The sequence below is a fragment of the Maylandia zebra genome, linkage group LG6 (assembly GCF_041146795.1).
Source record: "Maylandia zebra isolate NMK-2024a linkage group LG6, Mzebra_GT3a, whole genome shotgun sequence".
In the NCBI taxonomy this organism is placed as follows: Eukaryota; Metazoa; Chordata; class Actinopteri; order Cichliformes; family Cichlidae; genus Maylandia; species Maylandia zebra.
The window spans coordinates 16,248,506-16,264,329 of record NC_135172.1 but is presented as its reverse complement, the minus strand read 5'-3'; the positions used below and the strand labels follow the sequence as shown (position 1 = coordinate 16,264,329).

Here is a 15,824-nt window from a genome sequence, read left to right as displayed (position 1 = left end):
TGTCTTGTTTCTACACAAAATAGACAACTTTGCAAAGAATCAGTTTTAAATTGTAACTCTAGGCACGTTGTTACTCACAAAAACACATACAATGTGTAACAAAAATAATATTTTCCCCATTTTCTTAGTTGATTGTACAAAAGTTCCAAAGTTCTATTTTTGACAGGCATAAAATAGAACTTTTGTATCAACAAGGTGATACCATTTCCCCCCTTAAAGTTTGTGAAAGTTGAATTCAAAAGAAGAAAAACTATAAAGATCAGATAAACCATATCTGAAAGTCGTGTATGTAAGAAATAAAAAAACCAAAAACAGTAAAGTCCTGACACAGGACCTGAGAAATCCCTTCAGCTGATCTATCTACTGTTCAGTGAAGCCTCAACAGGGGTGACCGACAAGAAGCCATTCTTCATGAAATAGATAGGCTGAGATATGCTAAATTACACAAGAACTGGACTGAAAACACAGCACACAGAAAAGTACAGTCTGATTTTGCTCCACCATTTAACCCTTGTGTTGTCCTTGTGTTGTCATCAAGAGTATGGGAATCCTGAGGACATTACAAGGGTTAATTCCAACTGGAAAGGATCTGATCAGCGTGACAGTGATCACAAACACACCTGACACAGCAGTAAAGCATACCTGAATAAAAAAACACAGTGGAACACCATCAGTCATTGATTGACCTCCCTGGAGCCCGGACCACAACATTACTGAAGCAATGTGGGATCATCTTACCAGAGGACAGAAGGTAGCCAACACCCAAAGAAGAGTTTTGAATGTCCTTCAAGAAGCCCAGAGAACTATTCCCGAAGATCACTTAAAGAAATTAAAAGAAAGCTGCCTAAGAGAGTTCAGGCTGTTTTGAAGAATACCAAATATTGACCTACAGGCTACACAGAATTATAACAACTGCCTTATATACTGTATTTCCATCTATTTTTGGATGTTTTAAAAAACCCCCACTGCATCTCTTTCCCATTTTCCAGTAATGAGACTAAAGATGATTTAATGGTAATGTATGATTCAGAGCCAAACTGAAATTAGATACTTAAAAACAACAACAACAACAACAAAACAATGTCTTTTTATTAAGAGTTTTTCCTCTATACATATACACAAAAAGAGAGGAAAATGATTACAGATGATCAGCACATTCGGGGTAATTAGCCCATACACTTAAGGTTGTGAGATAAAAAAGAAAAAAGAAAAGAAAAAGAAAAAAGTGAAATAAAGAAAAAGAGAGAAATGTAAACATAAGTATAATATTTCCCCAGATAACATAATCCCTGCAAAATAATCCCATTCATTCCCACCGAGGTCAGATACCTTTTTTAAAACTAAAAAATAACACAGTATTTCCTTCCCTGTATTAAAGTGAAGTGCAAGTATAATTCGTTATATTACCTAACTAAACGGACTTTCCACCACTGATAGGTGTGTATAGGCTTTTTTGGGCGGGGTGCTGAGAGAGAACAAAAAACAATGCCTCCACTACTTTCGATTGCACAAAGACCCCCTCTTGTTGCGTTTACACCTGCCCTGTTGTCTTTTTCCACGTGTTCCAGCCATTTCCACAGTTCCTCCCCTTCTGCTCCAAATATCTCCTCTCATTGGTGTAGCTTCCTGTCACTCAGCTGGGGTAGGTCTTTGAAAAGGGCCCGCCCACCTGTCCGCTTGACAGTTCGTTACTGACGTCACCGAATCCGTCCCATCACGGAAATATGGAGTAGTGACAGGAGATGTTACGCTGCGTTTGTTATGGCTTTAAAGCGGCACTTCGAGCTTTGAATGTTCGTTTTTAAGTGGCTGTCCGCATGGATTTAGCACTGATGTTAAACGCCCGAGGTTAACTTACGAACAGTGGCTGGCAGGCGCTGGAAATGGAAAGAGACTTCGACCTCTGTTTTTAGTTCAGTACCGTCAGTTGTTCGTTTATTAAGAGCCATGAAACAAAGTGTTTTAGGGGTCATGGGGGCTGTGGGGCGCCTGATCCTGTCTCTTCTCCTGCTGTCGTTGGAAGGCAAGCTGGTTCAGGTAAACTTTGAGTTGTGTGGCGCTTTCTGCTTCTCTTGTTGTGAACACTGTTTTTGTGTTTCTATTTATGCCTAACGGAACTCCCAAATGGCATGTGTGTCTATTTCAGGCTCTAGCAAAGTTGCGGTGATATGATGGGACTTTTAACGTCTTTAGCTAGCTAGCTAGCTAGCTCACTCGTCAGAAGAAAGTTAATTGTGTGTGTGTGTGTGTGTGTGGGGGGGGTGGAAGAGAGAGAGAGAGTCAGCTTAGTTTGCCTGCTTCACTTGTACCTCTGCTTCAGGTTTACTCTCCTGCTAATGTATAAATATGGGAGAGGTGGACTCTCAGACACAGTCGAAGGGAACTTATCTCGACTTAAAGTGATTTAACTTTAATCTTAACATAAACTAAACTTAAAGGCAGTCAAGTCCCCACTTTGGTTAAACAACTGTATCTGCCCACAGCGTGAGTAATACAAATACACTTAGGTTAACACCCCTCGGCATATGGTGTCGAGTTTTGGAGGGCAGGGCAAATAAGGATATCCTGCTAAATCAGGAACACAGTGCACTTATTGAGTAGAAACTCACTGCAGGCCATTACAATCAACCCCCCAATGGTGGACCTGACACACACACACACACACACACACACGCACGCGCGCTATGCTGAAATCTTCGACACATGACACGACTGACCTCAATGTCAGACAGCTGTTCTAATGTGTGTGTGTGTGTGTGTGTGTGTGTGTGTGTGTGTGTGTGTGTGTGTCTAATTTCTTCTGGCGACCCTTCAGGTTGGTGGGGTCAGATCAGTCACCCTTCCAGAGTCCCTCCTGTTTGTCTCCACTCTGGACGGTAGTCTGCATGCTGTCTCCAAACAGACAGGAGACATCAAATGGACTTTAAGAGAAGGTCTGTACACAAGGAGTCAGTACTGTTTACTCTGTTGTATTTAATTATTTTTTTAAAAACATACATCATGAAGTTGCTCTTCTAATTCTTTCAGACCCCATTATTCAAGTTCCTGTCTACCTCACAGAGTAAGTAACATAGAGACACACAGACATGGGGCCCTGAGTACCACTACTCAGAATAATAGCTTAACTTTCCTTAAAGTGTCCGTTTTCCGTTTTTGTGCTTTTAGACTTATCTCAGGAAGAGTGAGCCACAAGCCTTATCATCTAAATGCATAAACAGTTTACATAACTGTGGAAATTCTTCATCAAGTCTTGTGATTGCCTTTAAGCAAAGCATGGATCACACCAGAAAATCCTGTTTTAATAATAAACAGACATGCAGTTAGGGGGGTTAGGTTAACTGGTGATTCCATATTGCCCATTTCTATAAGGAAGTTGTGTTATTGTTGTATAGATGTTCTCTTTTTTTTGATAGTGATTCATTTCTAAATTTGTGCACATTTCATTTAGACCAGGTTTCCTCCCAGACCCCAATGATGGCAGTTTATATGTACTCGGTGGAAAGCACCAGGAAGGTTTGATGGTAAGGATGCTTGTTTGTGTTATATTTCTTATATTTAAAAAAAAAAAAATAGAACTTGTTTGATTTATTGTATTGATAAATCTGCAGAAACTGCCTTTTACCATCCCTGAGCTGGTACAGGCAGCTCCCTGCAGGAGCTCTGATGGGATACTCTATACAGGTCAGATTAGCACATTTTTGTTTTGTTTTTTTTTTTTTTTACATTTTTTATCAGCATGTGTGAAACAGACTGTCATAAAAGGAGACTCTGACCTACATAGCTGCTGTTCGTTAATAATCTTCGCAGGTAAAAAGCAGGATGTGTGGTTTGTGGTGGATCCTGAAACCGGTGAAAAGCAAACCAGTTTAACAACCTCCACCTCTGACTCCATCTGTCCCAACAGTCCCCTGCTCTACATTGGACGCACAGGTACGTCTGCACAGGTGGCTGCACCCGCTCGCGTGGCTGAGGGTTGAAGGTTGATGGGCGTCACTGTTTGTTTTTCCCAGAATATGTTGTTACCATGTTTGATACGAAGACACAAGAGCTGCGATGGAACGCCACGTACAACGATTACTCTGCTCCACCTTACGACGAGAAGCAAGACTACAGTACGTCCCTGCACGCACAATCAGTTGCTGAGTGTGAATACAGTTGTTTTGCCAGGATTATTGTGACATTGCACAAATGTAACTCATGATTATCCATTATTGTGTATTTTGATACAGACTCTAGGTTATATTTTACATGTAAACAGCTGGTTAAAATGATCCCAGACACTTCCAACACTAACCTGTTGCCTCTGGTTTCCTTATAGAAATGGCCCATCTTGTTTCCAGTGGTGATGGTCTTGTTGTGACAGTTGACAGAGAGTCAGGTAGGGGGAGGTGTGTGGTTTTATCCCTTTGTGAATATTTTAACATCTCATATGACTGATGTGTTCCTTAACAGTCATATTGAGGGTTTTAAGTCCCGTATTGTTGTTTTCCAGGTGATGTCCTTTGGAGTCAGAACTATGGGTCGCCAGTGATCGGCGTCTACCTGTACTCTGGAGACTCGCTGAGACACGCCCCCCACCTGTCCCTTGCAATGGAAACACTGCGTTTTCTCACATTCTCGTCTGCTGGCAACCAGGCAGATGCACACTCCACTTTGAAGTGGAGCTATCAGTTTGTGAAGGAGCAAGCCACTGCACAGACTCAACTTGTGTAAGAAGAATTGTGTTCACTGAAGAATAGAGGATTGTTTTGTTCAGTCTCTGAGTTCCTTATTGATTGTTATTCATGATGATCTAACGCAGGAAAGAGCGTATGATGTTTTAAATTGCTACACAGTCATGACTCTCATTTGATGCACAGTTAGGTTCATGAATATTTGGACAATGACTGAATTAAAATAACTCAGCTTTTATTTCCTTAAGGCCCACTCTCTATGTGGGAAAGCTGGACTCCCACCTCTATGCTTCGACTTCTCTTGTGCACCACGGAGTCTCATTAGTGGTGAGTTCAAATATATAATCAGTTTTAATATCCAAACATCAGCACCCACTTTCCTCTAATATCATCATCTGTAAACGCTAAACAGTGTATCCAGTTAGCTGATGATTGAGGTGATAATGGGGAAAGTCCACTCCTGACTCATCTGTGCTCTTTGTTGCCACGGCAGCCTCGGGGACTGACCCTGGCACGGATCGACGGTCCACTGACGGCTGAGGTGACGGTCAGAGAGAGGGGGGAGTGTGAGATCACACCATCCACCGATGTGCGCTATCCTCCGGGGAGCATAAACAGCCAGAAAAACCACTGGCTGCTTATAGGTAAACGTGTTCAAACACACAGACAGCTTTCTTTATTAAAAATAAATGAGTCCTTCAGACACTAATCAACAGAAATGACAACATTTGTATTAATGAAGTTATTGTCCAGAACTAGACAAATGGCTGCTGGTTTGTATTTCTGTGTATTTAAAAAAAAAAAAAAAAAGCTGACCTGAACATAACAATGACACCTCCTTGCAGAGAAAATTGCAATGAAGAAAAACGAGTGAGCTGCAGGCTAACCTCACAGGCACAAACTCAGAAATAAAAGTGTTGACATAAATGACGTTTAAATCAATTAAAAATAATAATAAAATGAAGCATTTATCGATTCACAGAACGTAACATGAATTTGTGTGTTCATTTGCTTCTGTATTTATTTACCTTTCTGCTAATTCATCTATCCTTTACTCAAATAATTTGCATACTGCTTCAGTATGCAAATGAGTGGGCTGCTATCCAAAGAGTGCAATGGGGTCAGTCTTATGCATATTGTTTGGCTCACAAATGTAATGGCTGCCTCCACTTGTTAGATCGCTGTAGACCTAATTAATCTAGCCGAAAACAACACTGTCAGTAAGGAATGATTAATGAGGAAAATAACTAATTCAGTACAAATGTAAACAAATACACACCCATGTCAAAATGGAGATATTTATTTAGTGTATCATTTTCTAAGTTAGTGCATATATACTCTTGCTACATTAAATAATTATCTATTTAAGTATTTAAATATATTAAAAATGATATTCACATAAGCAGTGGAGCATTAAGATTAATATCCTTTTTCTTTATTTTTCATGGTAAGAGTTCTGGTGTAGGAGCAAAGTCTTTGATTTATGCATCAAACCCCCCCCCCCCCCCCCCCCCCCCCCAAAAAAAAACAAAAACAAAAACCAAACAAAACAAACAAGCAACAAAACGACAAAATCCCACAAAAAACTTGTGCAGATGTAAATGTATTTGATCTGTGTTTTGCTGCTTCAGGTCACCATGAGCTCCCCCCAGTAGCCCACACAACCATGTTGAGAGATTTTCCCACCACCCTGCAGCATTCTGGTGAGGCGGTCATCCCCCCTCGATCTTCTGCCTCCACTGCCTCCCCGTTGTCCCCTGCCTCCCACTACCATCAGCGCTATGTGAGTCACAACTTAAAATAAAAAAAAAAAAAAAAAAAAAAGTATCCTCATCATCTAATATATATATATTTTTTTCTCTTTCTTGTGTATCTCAGTTTCAAACATTAGCTGGCAGACATAGTGACGCTAAGGCTAACCAAGGAGGGGCTGATGGGAAGACATCAGGACAGGATCAGAGGTCAGCCACCGTGCTGCCTCTCTATGTGACTCAGGACCGTCTGACTCTGGCTGTCGTGACTCTGCTGCTGGGAGGATGGCTCGCCTTCATGTTCACATATCCCATCGTGAGTTTTTGCTTCTTTTTTTTCTTTTTTTTTTAAAGAATTAAATGAGGTGATCACTAACCCTCCTTTCTAATCAATAATATGCAGTATCACCCATATAAGCTTATGAGCATGCCTTAGTATGAACATGAGAAATGGGAGTAAACTGCTGCTCATTAATAAAGTCATTACATGTTTTAGAAAGAAAAGCAAACTACAAAGGTGAGAATTTATGGTTTTGTCTGGGTTTCTGACAAAGGTGCTCTGATTTAATGGTGGCAGGTGGGATGCCCCTGTAAGTGACCTGTGATTGTCATTAAATCCAAAACAGTGTGATGGAAAAATTCTTGCTGCTCCCAGTTTTCCTCCACCCACCTTGTTCCTCTACTTAAGTTAGAAAGCTGTGTTCCTATTCCAGCATGTCATTCATTGACCCTTAGAGAACAGAGATCATTGTTTCATCTTCAGCTGTTGTTTACTCATGCGGGCTTGGTAATGAATGGTGACAGTACAAGCGAGAGATGAAGAGCGTTTCCACTTTTTTGGGTTTTAAGGGGTATTTATTATTTTCTTCTTTTTTTTTGGGTTGTATGGAAGCCCCAAACGCAATTTCATTGTTCTTGACAATGACAATAAATAAATAAATACTAAATACTCTGTTTGAAAAACCGAGGGCTGTAATGCTTTTTAAAATGCAGCCTCTTTTGTGTCTGCGTCTCATTTTTTGGGCTGTTGAAGCTCCCCTCAGCAGCACTTGGAATAGAAACAAATATGCTTTCTGGACGGGTTTCAGCCAGATACAGTAACTAAGCCTCAGGCTGTTATCGTGTCACGCCACATATCATGAACAGGACATTCAGTTATTGCAGCAGGTTATTTGCTCAATGCCACTGCGTGATAGACAAATCATATTTACAGCAAAGCTTATCCTCACAGCTTCAGTAGCACCTTCCTGCATATATATGCATTTCCTAAGTATTGTTTTTGCAGAGTTTAATAGGCTACAGAGTGTATGTGATTAGCAAAGAAAAAAGTATATTCCCCACTTAATCTAATAAATCATAGTTTGAAACAGCGATTATGGAACAAACTGCAGATAAAGTGCACATTTATTTGTCTTGTTTTTGTTTTTAAGCTTCTTTTAATTGGCTTATGTGGAGTTTCCACACTACTGAGACTGAATCGCAGTTGCCATGTTTTTGAGTGTGTGGACAGTTTACTAATCTTATATTTTCAGTACTGACCTTTTGAACTCAACCTTCTTGTTTGATGTGTTGTATATCGATATGTGTCTCTCCAGCGTGCAGCTCAGCAGTTGAAAGCTCAAAGACAGCTGGAGGAAGCCTTTGAGTCTCGTCTCCAGCGCATGCAGGCACAAACCTTGGTTTCTTCAGACCCACCTCCTTCTACTGATGCAAACATCTCAAGCGGTGTGTAACTTAAAAACCAAGTTCTCTATCGCTCTGTGCTTGTGAGTGCAGTGATGGTGATGAGAAATGAAGAATTAATAAAACCTGTCATTATTGAGGCCCAGATTAACCTGGGCTCAGTATAAGTTTTAATACCTGCAAGAGTCTTATTCAGACTGCATATCTACACCTAGACCCGTTGCCTGCATCTACAGAAGCTCCACCTAGTCCTCACAGTCGCAGCAGCAGCAACACATCGCATGGAGATAAAAATGACAAGAATGGACACAAAATCACAGCAGGTGAAACGCAGCATATTTGGCAAATTTGCCTCAAGATGCTTTTGGGTATAAAAACTCAACAGAAAGCATTACTGGGGGGGAATCACTGTTGCTCCTTCACCTTAAAGATGAGCTACATTTAGTTTTCCTTTCTTTATTTTTTTTCTATTTCTCAGAAGAAAACAGTGAGGAGGTGCACGTGGGTAAAATCTGCTTCAGTCCCTCTGAGGTGCTTGGACACGGCTCTGCAGGAACATTTGTCTTCAGGTACGATATGTTTGTAAGCAGAAAACTGTATCAGTGGATTTTCATGATTTTAAGCAAAAGAGAAAACTTGTATCATATTTTTGTCAAGAATTCTTCTTAAGCATCTAAAACGTAGCACGCTGTTTTCAGTGCCCATCACAAACAGCACTAATTCTCTGTATGTTTTCCTCATGATTACGATATTAATCATTATCCTTAATAAGGATGAGGACGACACCTCCTCTGCACCCAAAATGATGAGTTTTTACACTTCAGTGTATGTCAATAAAGACATGGTTTGATGACCATTAGGATAGTTTTCTTATTTTATTTTTCTGAGGGTAGCTGCTTAGGCAGAGACAATCCTCACTAACCTGCATGCATCAATACAGAAACGCTCCAATCAGGAAACAAAGGTTTCAAGGGTTACTCCTGGTAGGCTGTGAACGGGTAAAGAGTTAAAAACTAGAGAGGGAAGAAATGGATGTTTATCTGATTGTGTTTTTTGACTTTACTAAGGTCTATACTATAGCTAGTGGTGTGACTGGATGTGAATAGGAACTCATTCAAAGCTAAGGTGACCACAGGTTGAAAAACTTGACTCATGTCTTTGAAAATATTACAAGCACCAAAATATAGAGCACACAGATGTCAGTATTTCGTACTCCTACTCTCTATAACAGCAAAACATCGAAATCTTTTTGAACAACACACATGCACATAATCATGTTATGGGGATTTTAGGGGTAAATTTGACGACCGCCTCGTTGCCGTGAAGCGAATTCTGCCAGAGTGTTTCGAGGTGGCAGAGCGAGAGGTGCAGCTCCTGCGAGAGTCTGACACGCACCCCAACGTCATCCGATACTTCTGCACAGAGCGAGACCACCTCTTCACCTACATCGCCATCGAGTTGTGCACCGCAACTCTGCAACAGGTTGGCGCTACAGTGGACTGTCACTGAGATCTCCGCTTTGACTGTTAATTGAATTATCTCTAAGACATTTGTTTTGTCTGTATTCACTGCAGTATGTGGAAGATCCGTCCTCCTTTCCTGAGCTGAGTCCTATAACTCTGCTGGAACAGACCATGTGTGGCCTCTCACATCTCCACTCACTCAATATAGGTCTGAGACACACACACACACACACACACACACGCGCACGTATATTTACATACACTATTACTTACCTTTCCTCCATCCTTTATCCGTCTAGTCCATCGTGACCTGAAGCCTAGAAACATCCTGCTTTCTGGGCCGAGCGCACTGGGTCGGGTCCGAGCTCTCATCTCGGATTTTGGGCTCTGTAAGAAGATTCCTGACGGTCGGAGCAGCTTCTCTTTGCGTTCTGGAATACCAGGAACTGAAGGGTGGATAGCTCCTGAAGTGCTGCGAGACAACCCTGAAAATAAACCGGTAGGCTGCAAACATCTTTATAAAAACTGCTAAACTCTTCTCAATAATAAGCCAGGTTGGTCTTTAGAGTGAGAAGTACTTCATTGGCCTGTTGGTAAAGGTGTTTCTCGTCTCATCTTTCCAGACAGCAGCCGTGGACGTGTTTTCAGCAGGCTGTGTGTTTTACTACGTAATCAGCAGGGGGCAGCACCCCTTTGGCGATGCACTGAGAAGACAGGTCAACATCCTGTCAGGAGAGTATTCGCTCTCACACTTTATGGAGGATTTACATGGTGAGTGTCTTTCACTCGTGCCTCTCTCCTTAGTAGGTCCTATGATGTGAAAATGGAAAACTGTCCATGCTTTCATACGTGAGCACCGTTTAGCCACCAGACTTTGAACCGGTTCATCAGTTCAAAGATGCTTTTGGCTGCAGTTTTTCCAGTTACCTGCGTGAAATTGATGCTTTGATTGGCCTCTTTTGTAAACTGTGCTCAGATCACATCACATGTTACTAACTGGAAAACATTTATATTTGCTGGTCTTATTAGATGATGTCATCGCACAGGATCTGATAGAGCAGATGATCAGTGCTGAGGTGGAGTCACGCCCCTCCACCGCCTGCGTGCTCAAACATCCGTTCTTCTGGAGCCCCGAGAAGCAGCTGCTATTTTTCCAGGTGTGTTGCCTCAGTTGCTCTGTGGTCACTCGTTTATAGCTGCATGTAGACATTGAAATCTAATAATAAAATGATTACTTTTATTATTTCTACTTTAAACGTTCTACTTTATTGATATTGAGATTTAGAGATGGGCTATGAAAAGATGTTGTGTTGAATTTATTTTTGTTTGCTTTTTGTTTGCAGATTCTGTGAGCAGTGTTATTTATTTATTTATTATTTTTATGTCTATGTTTGTTTAAAGGATGTGAGTGACCGCATAGAGAAGGAGCCTGCAGACAGTCCAATTGTAGTCAGATTAGAAACTGCAGGAAGATTAGTCGTCCGAACCAACTGGAGGATGCACATCTCCGTGCCTCTGCAGACAGGTTTGCACACACAGACACAACCTCGTAGCTCTACATGCATGCTTAACATCTGTGCAGGACAATAAACCTGTAATGCTTTGTTTTGTTTTTTTTGTTTTGTTTTTTCTCCCCCCTCCTCCTCCATGGGCGCCCCAGACTTGAGGCGGTTCAGGACCTATAAAGGAAACTCGGTGAGAGACCTGCTGAGAGCCATGAGGAATAAGGTCAGCCAGCATTACAATCATTAGATTCATGCAGAATTATCTTCAACTTTTTATGTTTTTGACTTTTTTTGTTTTGTTTTTTGCATTTACATTACAGAAGCATCACTACCACGAGCTCCCACCAGAGGTGCAGGAGACTCTTGGTGAGCTGCCCGAAGGCTTCGTCGGGTACTTCACATCACGGTTTCCACGGTTACTGATGCACACACACGCTGCGCTGCAAATCTGTGCCCATGAAAGACTGTTTCACCCTTACTACCTACCCCCCAATGCCAAATAGCTTTCACAAGGCTATGCACTCCACATTTCATGTGCAGGGCCAAGTAAAAGAAATCCCTGACTGTACCCTGTTATTGCTTTTGTAAAGCCTGTGCTGTTCTTCAGGGGAAGTTGCAGCTGCTCTGAAAATATTTTTATAGAACTTGGTTGTTTTATAGATTAATTTTATTGTATTTTTTATTTCTTCCCTACTTAAAGAATGTATATATTTGTATTAATAATAGGATATGTTTTTAAACTAGATCTCAGTCAAATTACTTTTTTTTTTTTTTTTTTTTTTAAAAAGAGAATTGACTGGTCATAAGGTGCTGTGTTTATTTGTGTAGAAAATAACCTGCCCTTGAGCAAGTACATTGTGTAGCACAAGTTAAAATCAAAGGTGAAAACACAGTGATGGCCGCTTTTATTGAACTGAAACCAAATGAAGTAAAATTATGATAAGTTATATTAACTACTGAAAATAGCCTCTCTGTCAGTGGGGATAGTTTTACAGGTTGACAGAATCATGTAGACTGATGCATAATAACTCTGACATGATTAAAGAGTGTGCTGAAGAACTGCAGCAGATCTTGTCTTCATGTTGTCAGCGTAGAGGATAATAACTGGGTGTGCAAACGTTGTTGAAGCTGTAGGTAAAGCACACACCGCAGATACTGAGGTACACAGTTACACAAGGCTACACACTAATGTTCGTGCTTTCTTTAACTGTTCTGGAGACAGTGCCGTACCTGCATAAGTGAAGGTAGTTATACAGCTCCACCCAGGCATGTTGCCCACTAAAGAGAATACAGTGAATATCACAGTCAGACATCACTGACACACTTCATACGTGGGTAAAGCTGTGAAAACTTGGAAGTTTATTTCTGGTAGAAGACTTGAGGCCACACATCTCGCATGCCCATCCCAGCAGGAGAAGAGGGGAGGCCCCAGATTGGGTGCTCAAGGCCAAAGGGTGAGAGTCCCAGCAGACCCGAAGCAACGGGCAGTTGACCGTGGTAGAGGCTGGCTAGCCTGGTACGAGTCAAAAACTGGTGCCCAAGAACCACCCAGCAGCCTCCCGATAAGAGGGAGGTCCAAGCCGCCTCCAGGGCACGGGCCAACAACCACACCAGAACGCACGCGCGCGCACACACACACGCACATATGTGTACAAAACACTCCGACCATTCGCTCATTCACTCACACCCACCCACTAATGACACACAGAGAGACATAAAGACACTTGCACACACATTGACCCCTGGTTTTATGCCAGGTACACCCATTTTTTGTCTTCACGTTGAAGAAAAATTAATTTGTTCAAATCTAAGTTATTAAATCCTAACAGGAGCACTTGCAGCATTAAACTGTATACAGCACAGAGTGAGACATGGTGGAAAGCAAGACTTAAAGATGAAGAAGGTAAAGATTTTTTTTTTACACTTTGTTGAATAAGCAAAGACTCATTTCAGACATTTCCTTTTCTGATGTCAATTGTTTATCCTGGTGAGAAAATGTCATTCCTGTGCAGATGAATGTGCCAGAGAGGTACTTACCATTTGAAAATGTCAGTGGGTATAAAAAAAAAAAAAGACAACGACAAAAAAAAACTACTAAACTGACTTTGCTTCATTTTTATGTATTATTTTTATTATTTATTCAGAGTTACACAGTAAAAACAGAATAATTGAATCACAGTAAAAATGCTGCATTGCCTATTTTACTCCAGCAGAGGGAGACATGTGCCAAGCCCAGCGCTGATCATGTAAATGACTTTTCTTGGTAAAGAGGAAGTCGCAGGCTTCTAAATTGCTGTCATACATTAAACAGAATTGTGATTGTAGGGCGATCGTGGCTCAAGAGTTGGGTGTTCGTCTTGTAATCGGCCGGTTGCCGGTTCGAGCCCCGGCTCGGACAGTCTCGGTCGTTGTGTCCTTGGGCAAGACACTTCACCTACCCCCTACTGGTGATGGCCAGAGGGGCCGATGGCGCAATATGGCAGCCTCACCTCTGTCGCTTGCCTTCACCAGTGGTATTGTAAAGCGCTTTGAGGGGTCCCGAAAAGCGCTATATAAATGCAATCCATTATTATTAAAGTTATTAAGTAACAGATTAAAGCTGTGTACTTGTGTATATGCGGTCACCGTCCAAACATGTAAAACTGTTCTCTTGCGTTCGCTTTGGCCTGATTAACAATCTGCCCTCAAAAACACATCCCGTAGAGCAGATAAGATGTCAGACATCAGTTAATTCCACTGTCAGTGTGAACTTAAACAGAAGTGGTTTAATGATCTGAAAGCCTGGGGTGCAGCTATCTGTCATGACCAAATCATCAGCTAATGAACCACTCGTTCATACTTTATGCTCGTTTATCTCTGATTCAGTCGTTTGGTGTGTGTGTGTGTGTGTGTGGGTGTGGAGAAAAACAGAGGGAGTACCCGGCTCATTATTAAATATCAGAGTTCAGCTGTAGGTCCAATCAAAACAGCCTTAGGGAAACATCAGCTTAACCAAAGTCATGAGACCAAATTCACTGCGCTGCACACATGCAGCTGTATACACACTCGAACCCACAGTCACACACACTCGCACACAGATAACAGATAAATGTGCGTGATGGCTCTCAGGCCTGTGGATATTCGGGTAGGCAACAATTACGTTATGTTACAGAAAATTGCTGTAACAACAAACAGAAGTCCTCTTTTGATTTCTGTGAGGTGGTTTGTGGCTAAAAATGGTGTTTCTACATTATTCTTTATTTACTTTGGTTGCTAGAGGCAAAATAATAAAAATGGCTACAATCACCTTTTATCCATTGCATTAAAAAGCTTTGCATTATTTCCTGCCATTTTGTGTTTATTTTGGTTTGTTTTTGGCAGAGAAGTGAGTCGTTATTAGCAAGCTGCACATAAAGACTGGATGGCTGCAGTGCACCCATATAAATATCTTAATTAGTGCTAACTATCATATAGATAATATGCAAGTATATAGAATATTCACTGTCCAAAACTGAATTAGGCACCTTACTAATACCTCTCTAATGCTTAACAGTGTGACATTATTATAATGTGCTACCCCAATTTTATATTTTCACTTTGAAATAAACTCCTCCTTTGGTTGAATTGAATTCAACTATAAGAATATCCTGCACAGGCCTGCTGGTGTTGACTATGGTGTAGAATTTAGCATTGATACTCTCTCTCACACTCACGCACGCACACACACACAGGCTACACATCAGACACAAACGTTGAAATGCAGTGCGAGGACGAAATGTCCTGTGCCTCTCAGCTTCTATAAACGAATGCTTCCTTATGTTTCAGAGACCACTGGGACATATTTTTCTGCTCCCTGCTTTTTCCTCTCATCTCCTTTGTACGACACCGCAGGAGGCTGGTTGGGTTTTCTGTGATCTGTGTGTGTGTGTGTGTGTGTGTGTGTGTGAGTTTGTGCTGTGGGGTGAAGAGGGGCAGGCGATCGAAACAGCCTGAGCGATGTCGTTCTGAGTCTCTCCATTTTGGGATCAGGACAGGAAGTGGGCTCAACAGAGGAAACATGACCTCCTCCCGCTTCTCCTCTCTCCCTCCCTCTATCCTCTTACTTTTCCCTGTATTCCCTCTTCCTCCCTTTGTCCCCCCCTCCTCCCTTAGTCTGCGCCTACCCATTCACAAGGTCACTCCAGTGTTCTTTTGGAGCCGGGAGCTCTCGTATGGCTGTCACATTCATTTCTGCGGCGTGCCTGAGCGGACCTTAAATTACACTCTGCTTACTTCCTGTGTAAATAAATCTATGTTAACCAGTGATTTCTAAAACAACACTAAAACTCTGGTCTAGTTGTTTCTGGGCTCCCTCCCTCTCTCCTGAGACTTGGAGTCTGTTATGCAGCAGAGCTCCTCTGATTAAAAGCCAAAGCAAAGGTCAGACTCTGCTGGGTAACAGAGATATTGCCCGACTTCAGCTTTACTCTCATGCCCAGTGGTCTGATAGCTCTGGCTGATGAGTTTCATGTTACATTATGTGGGATGAGGGCCTACGGTTAGCCTAGGTTGTAGATCAGTGTGACATTGCTTATCAGGAGCTTCAACTCTCTGGCTTCGCAAGAGAGCTTCTCGTGTTCATAAATACTGATTAAACGGCCCCAGGACATTAGAAAAACATATTTGAATTTATTTCCCCCGCGTTTCTCCTTCGGAGCTCAAAAACATTTCTTAAAAATCCTCACATCTATCTGCCCCCCCACTCCTCCTCCCTCAACTCCTCTCCACTAA

At 41.7% G+C, this 15,824-nt stretch overlaps 1 protein-coding gene across 1 annotated transcript; it reads left to right on the top strand.

The window, feature by feature from the left end:
* The first annotated feature begins 1,696 nt into the window (after positions 1 to 1,696).
* ern2 (endoplasmic reticulum to nucleus signaling 2) lies at positions 1,697 to 12,139 on the top strand. Its single transcript, XM_004568334.3, has 24 exons — positions 1,697 to 2,037; positions 2,816 to 2,933; positions 3,028 to 3,061; positions 3,449 to 3,521; positions 3,609 to 3,681; positions 3,808 to 3,930; positions 4,011 to 4,112; positions 4,319 to 4,378; positions 4,493 to 4,709; positions 4,922 to 5,000; positions 5,167 to 5,317; positions 6,305 to 6,456; positions 6,552 to 6,740; positions 8,020 to 8,149; positions 8,323 to 8,430; positions 8,586 to 8,676; positions 9,400 to 9,589; positions 9,682 to 9,778; positions 9,870 to 10,069; positions 10,194 to 10,341; positions 10,600 to 10,727; positions 10,972 to 11,095; positions 11,231 to 11,298; positions 11,396 to 12,139. Exons 1-24 carry the CDS (start codon positions 1,948 to 1,950, stop codon positions 11,576 to 11,578), a joined length of 2,928 nt encoding a protein of 975 aa, XP_004568391.2. The 5' UTR covers positions 1,697 to 1,947; the 3' UTR covers positions 11,579 to 12,139.
* The last annotated feature ends 3,685 nt before the right edge of the window (positions 12,140 to 15,824 follow it).

What these genes read in the sequence shown, in the direction of transcription:
- ern2 (XM_004568334.3), top strand. Translation starts at nt 1,948, where the DNA reads ATGAAACAAAGTGTTTTAGGGGTCATGGGGGCTGTGGGGCGCCTGATC. An exon ending in AAACCACTGGCTGCTTATAG is followed by an intron (nt 5,318 to 6,304) that starts GTAAACGTGTTC and finishes TTGCTGCTTCAG; the next exon opens with GTCACCATGAGCTCCCCCCA. An exon ending in GCAGGAACATTTGTCTTCAG is followed by an intron (nt 8,677 to 9,399) that starts GTACGATATGTT and finishes TGGGGATTTTAG; the next exon opens with GGGTAAATTTGACGACCGCC.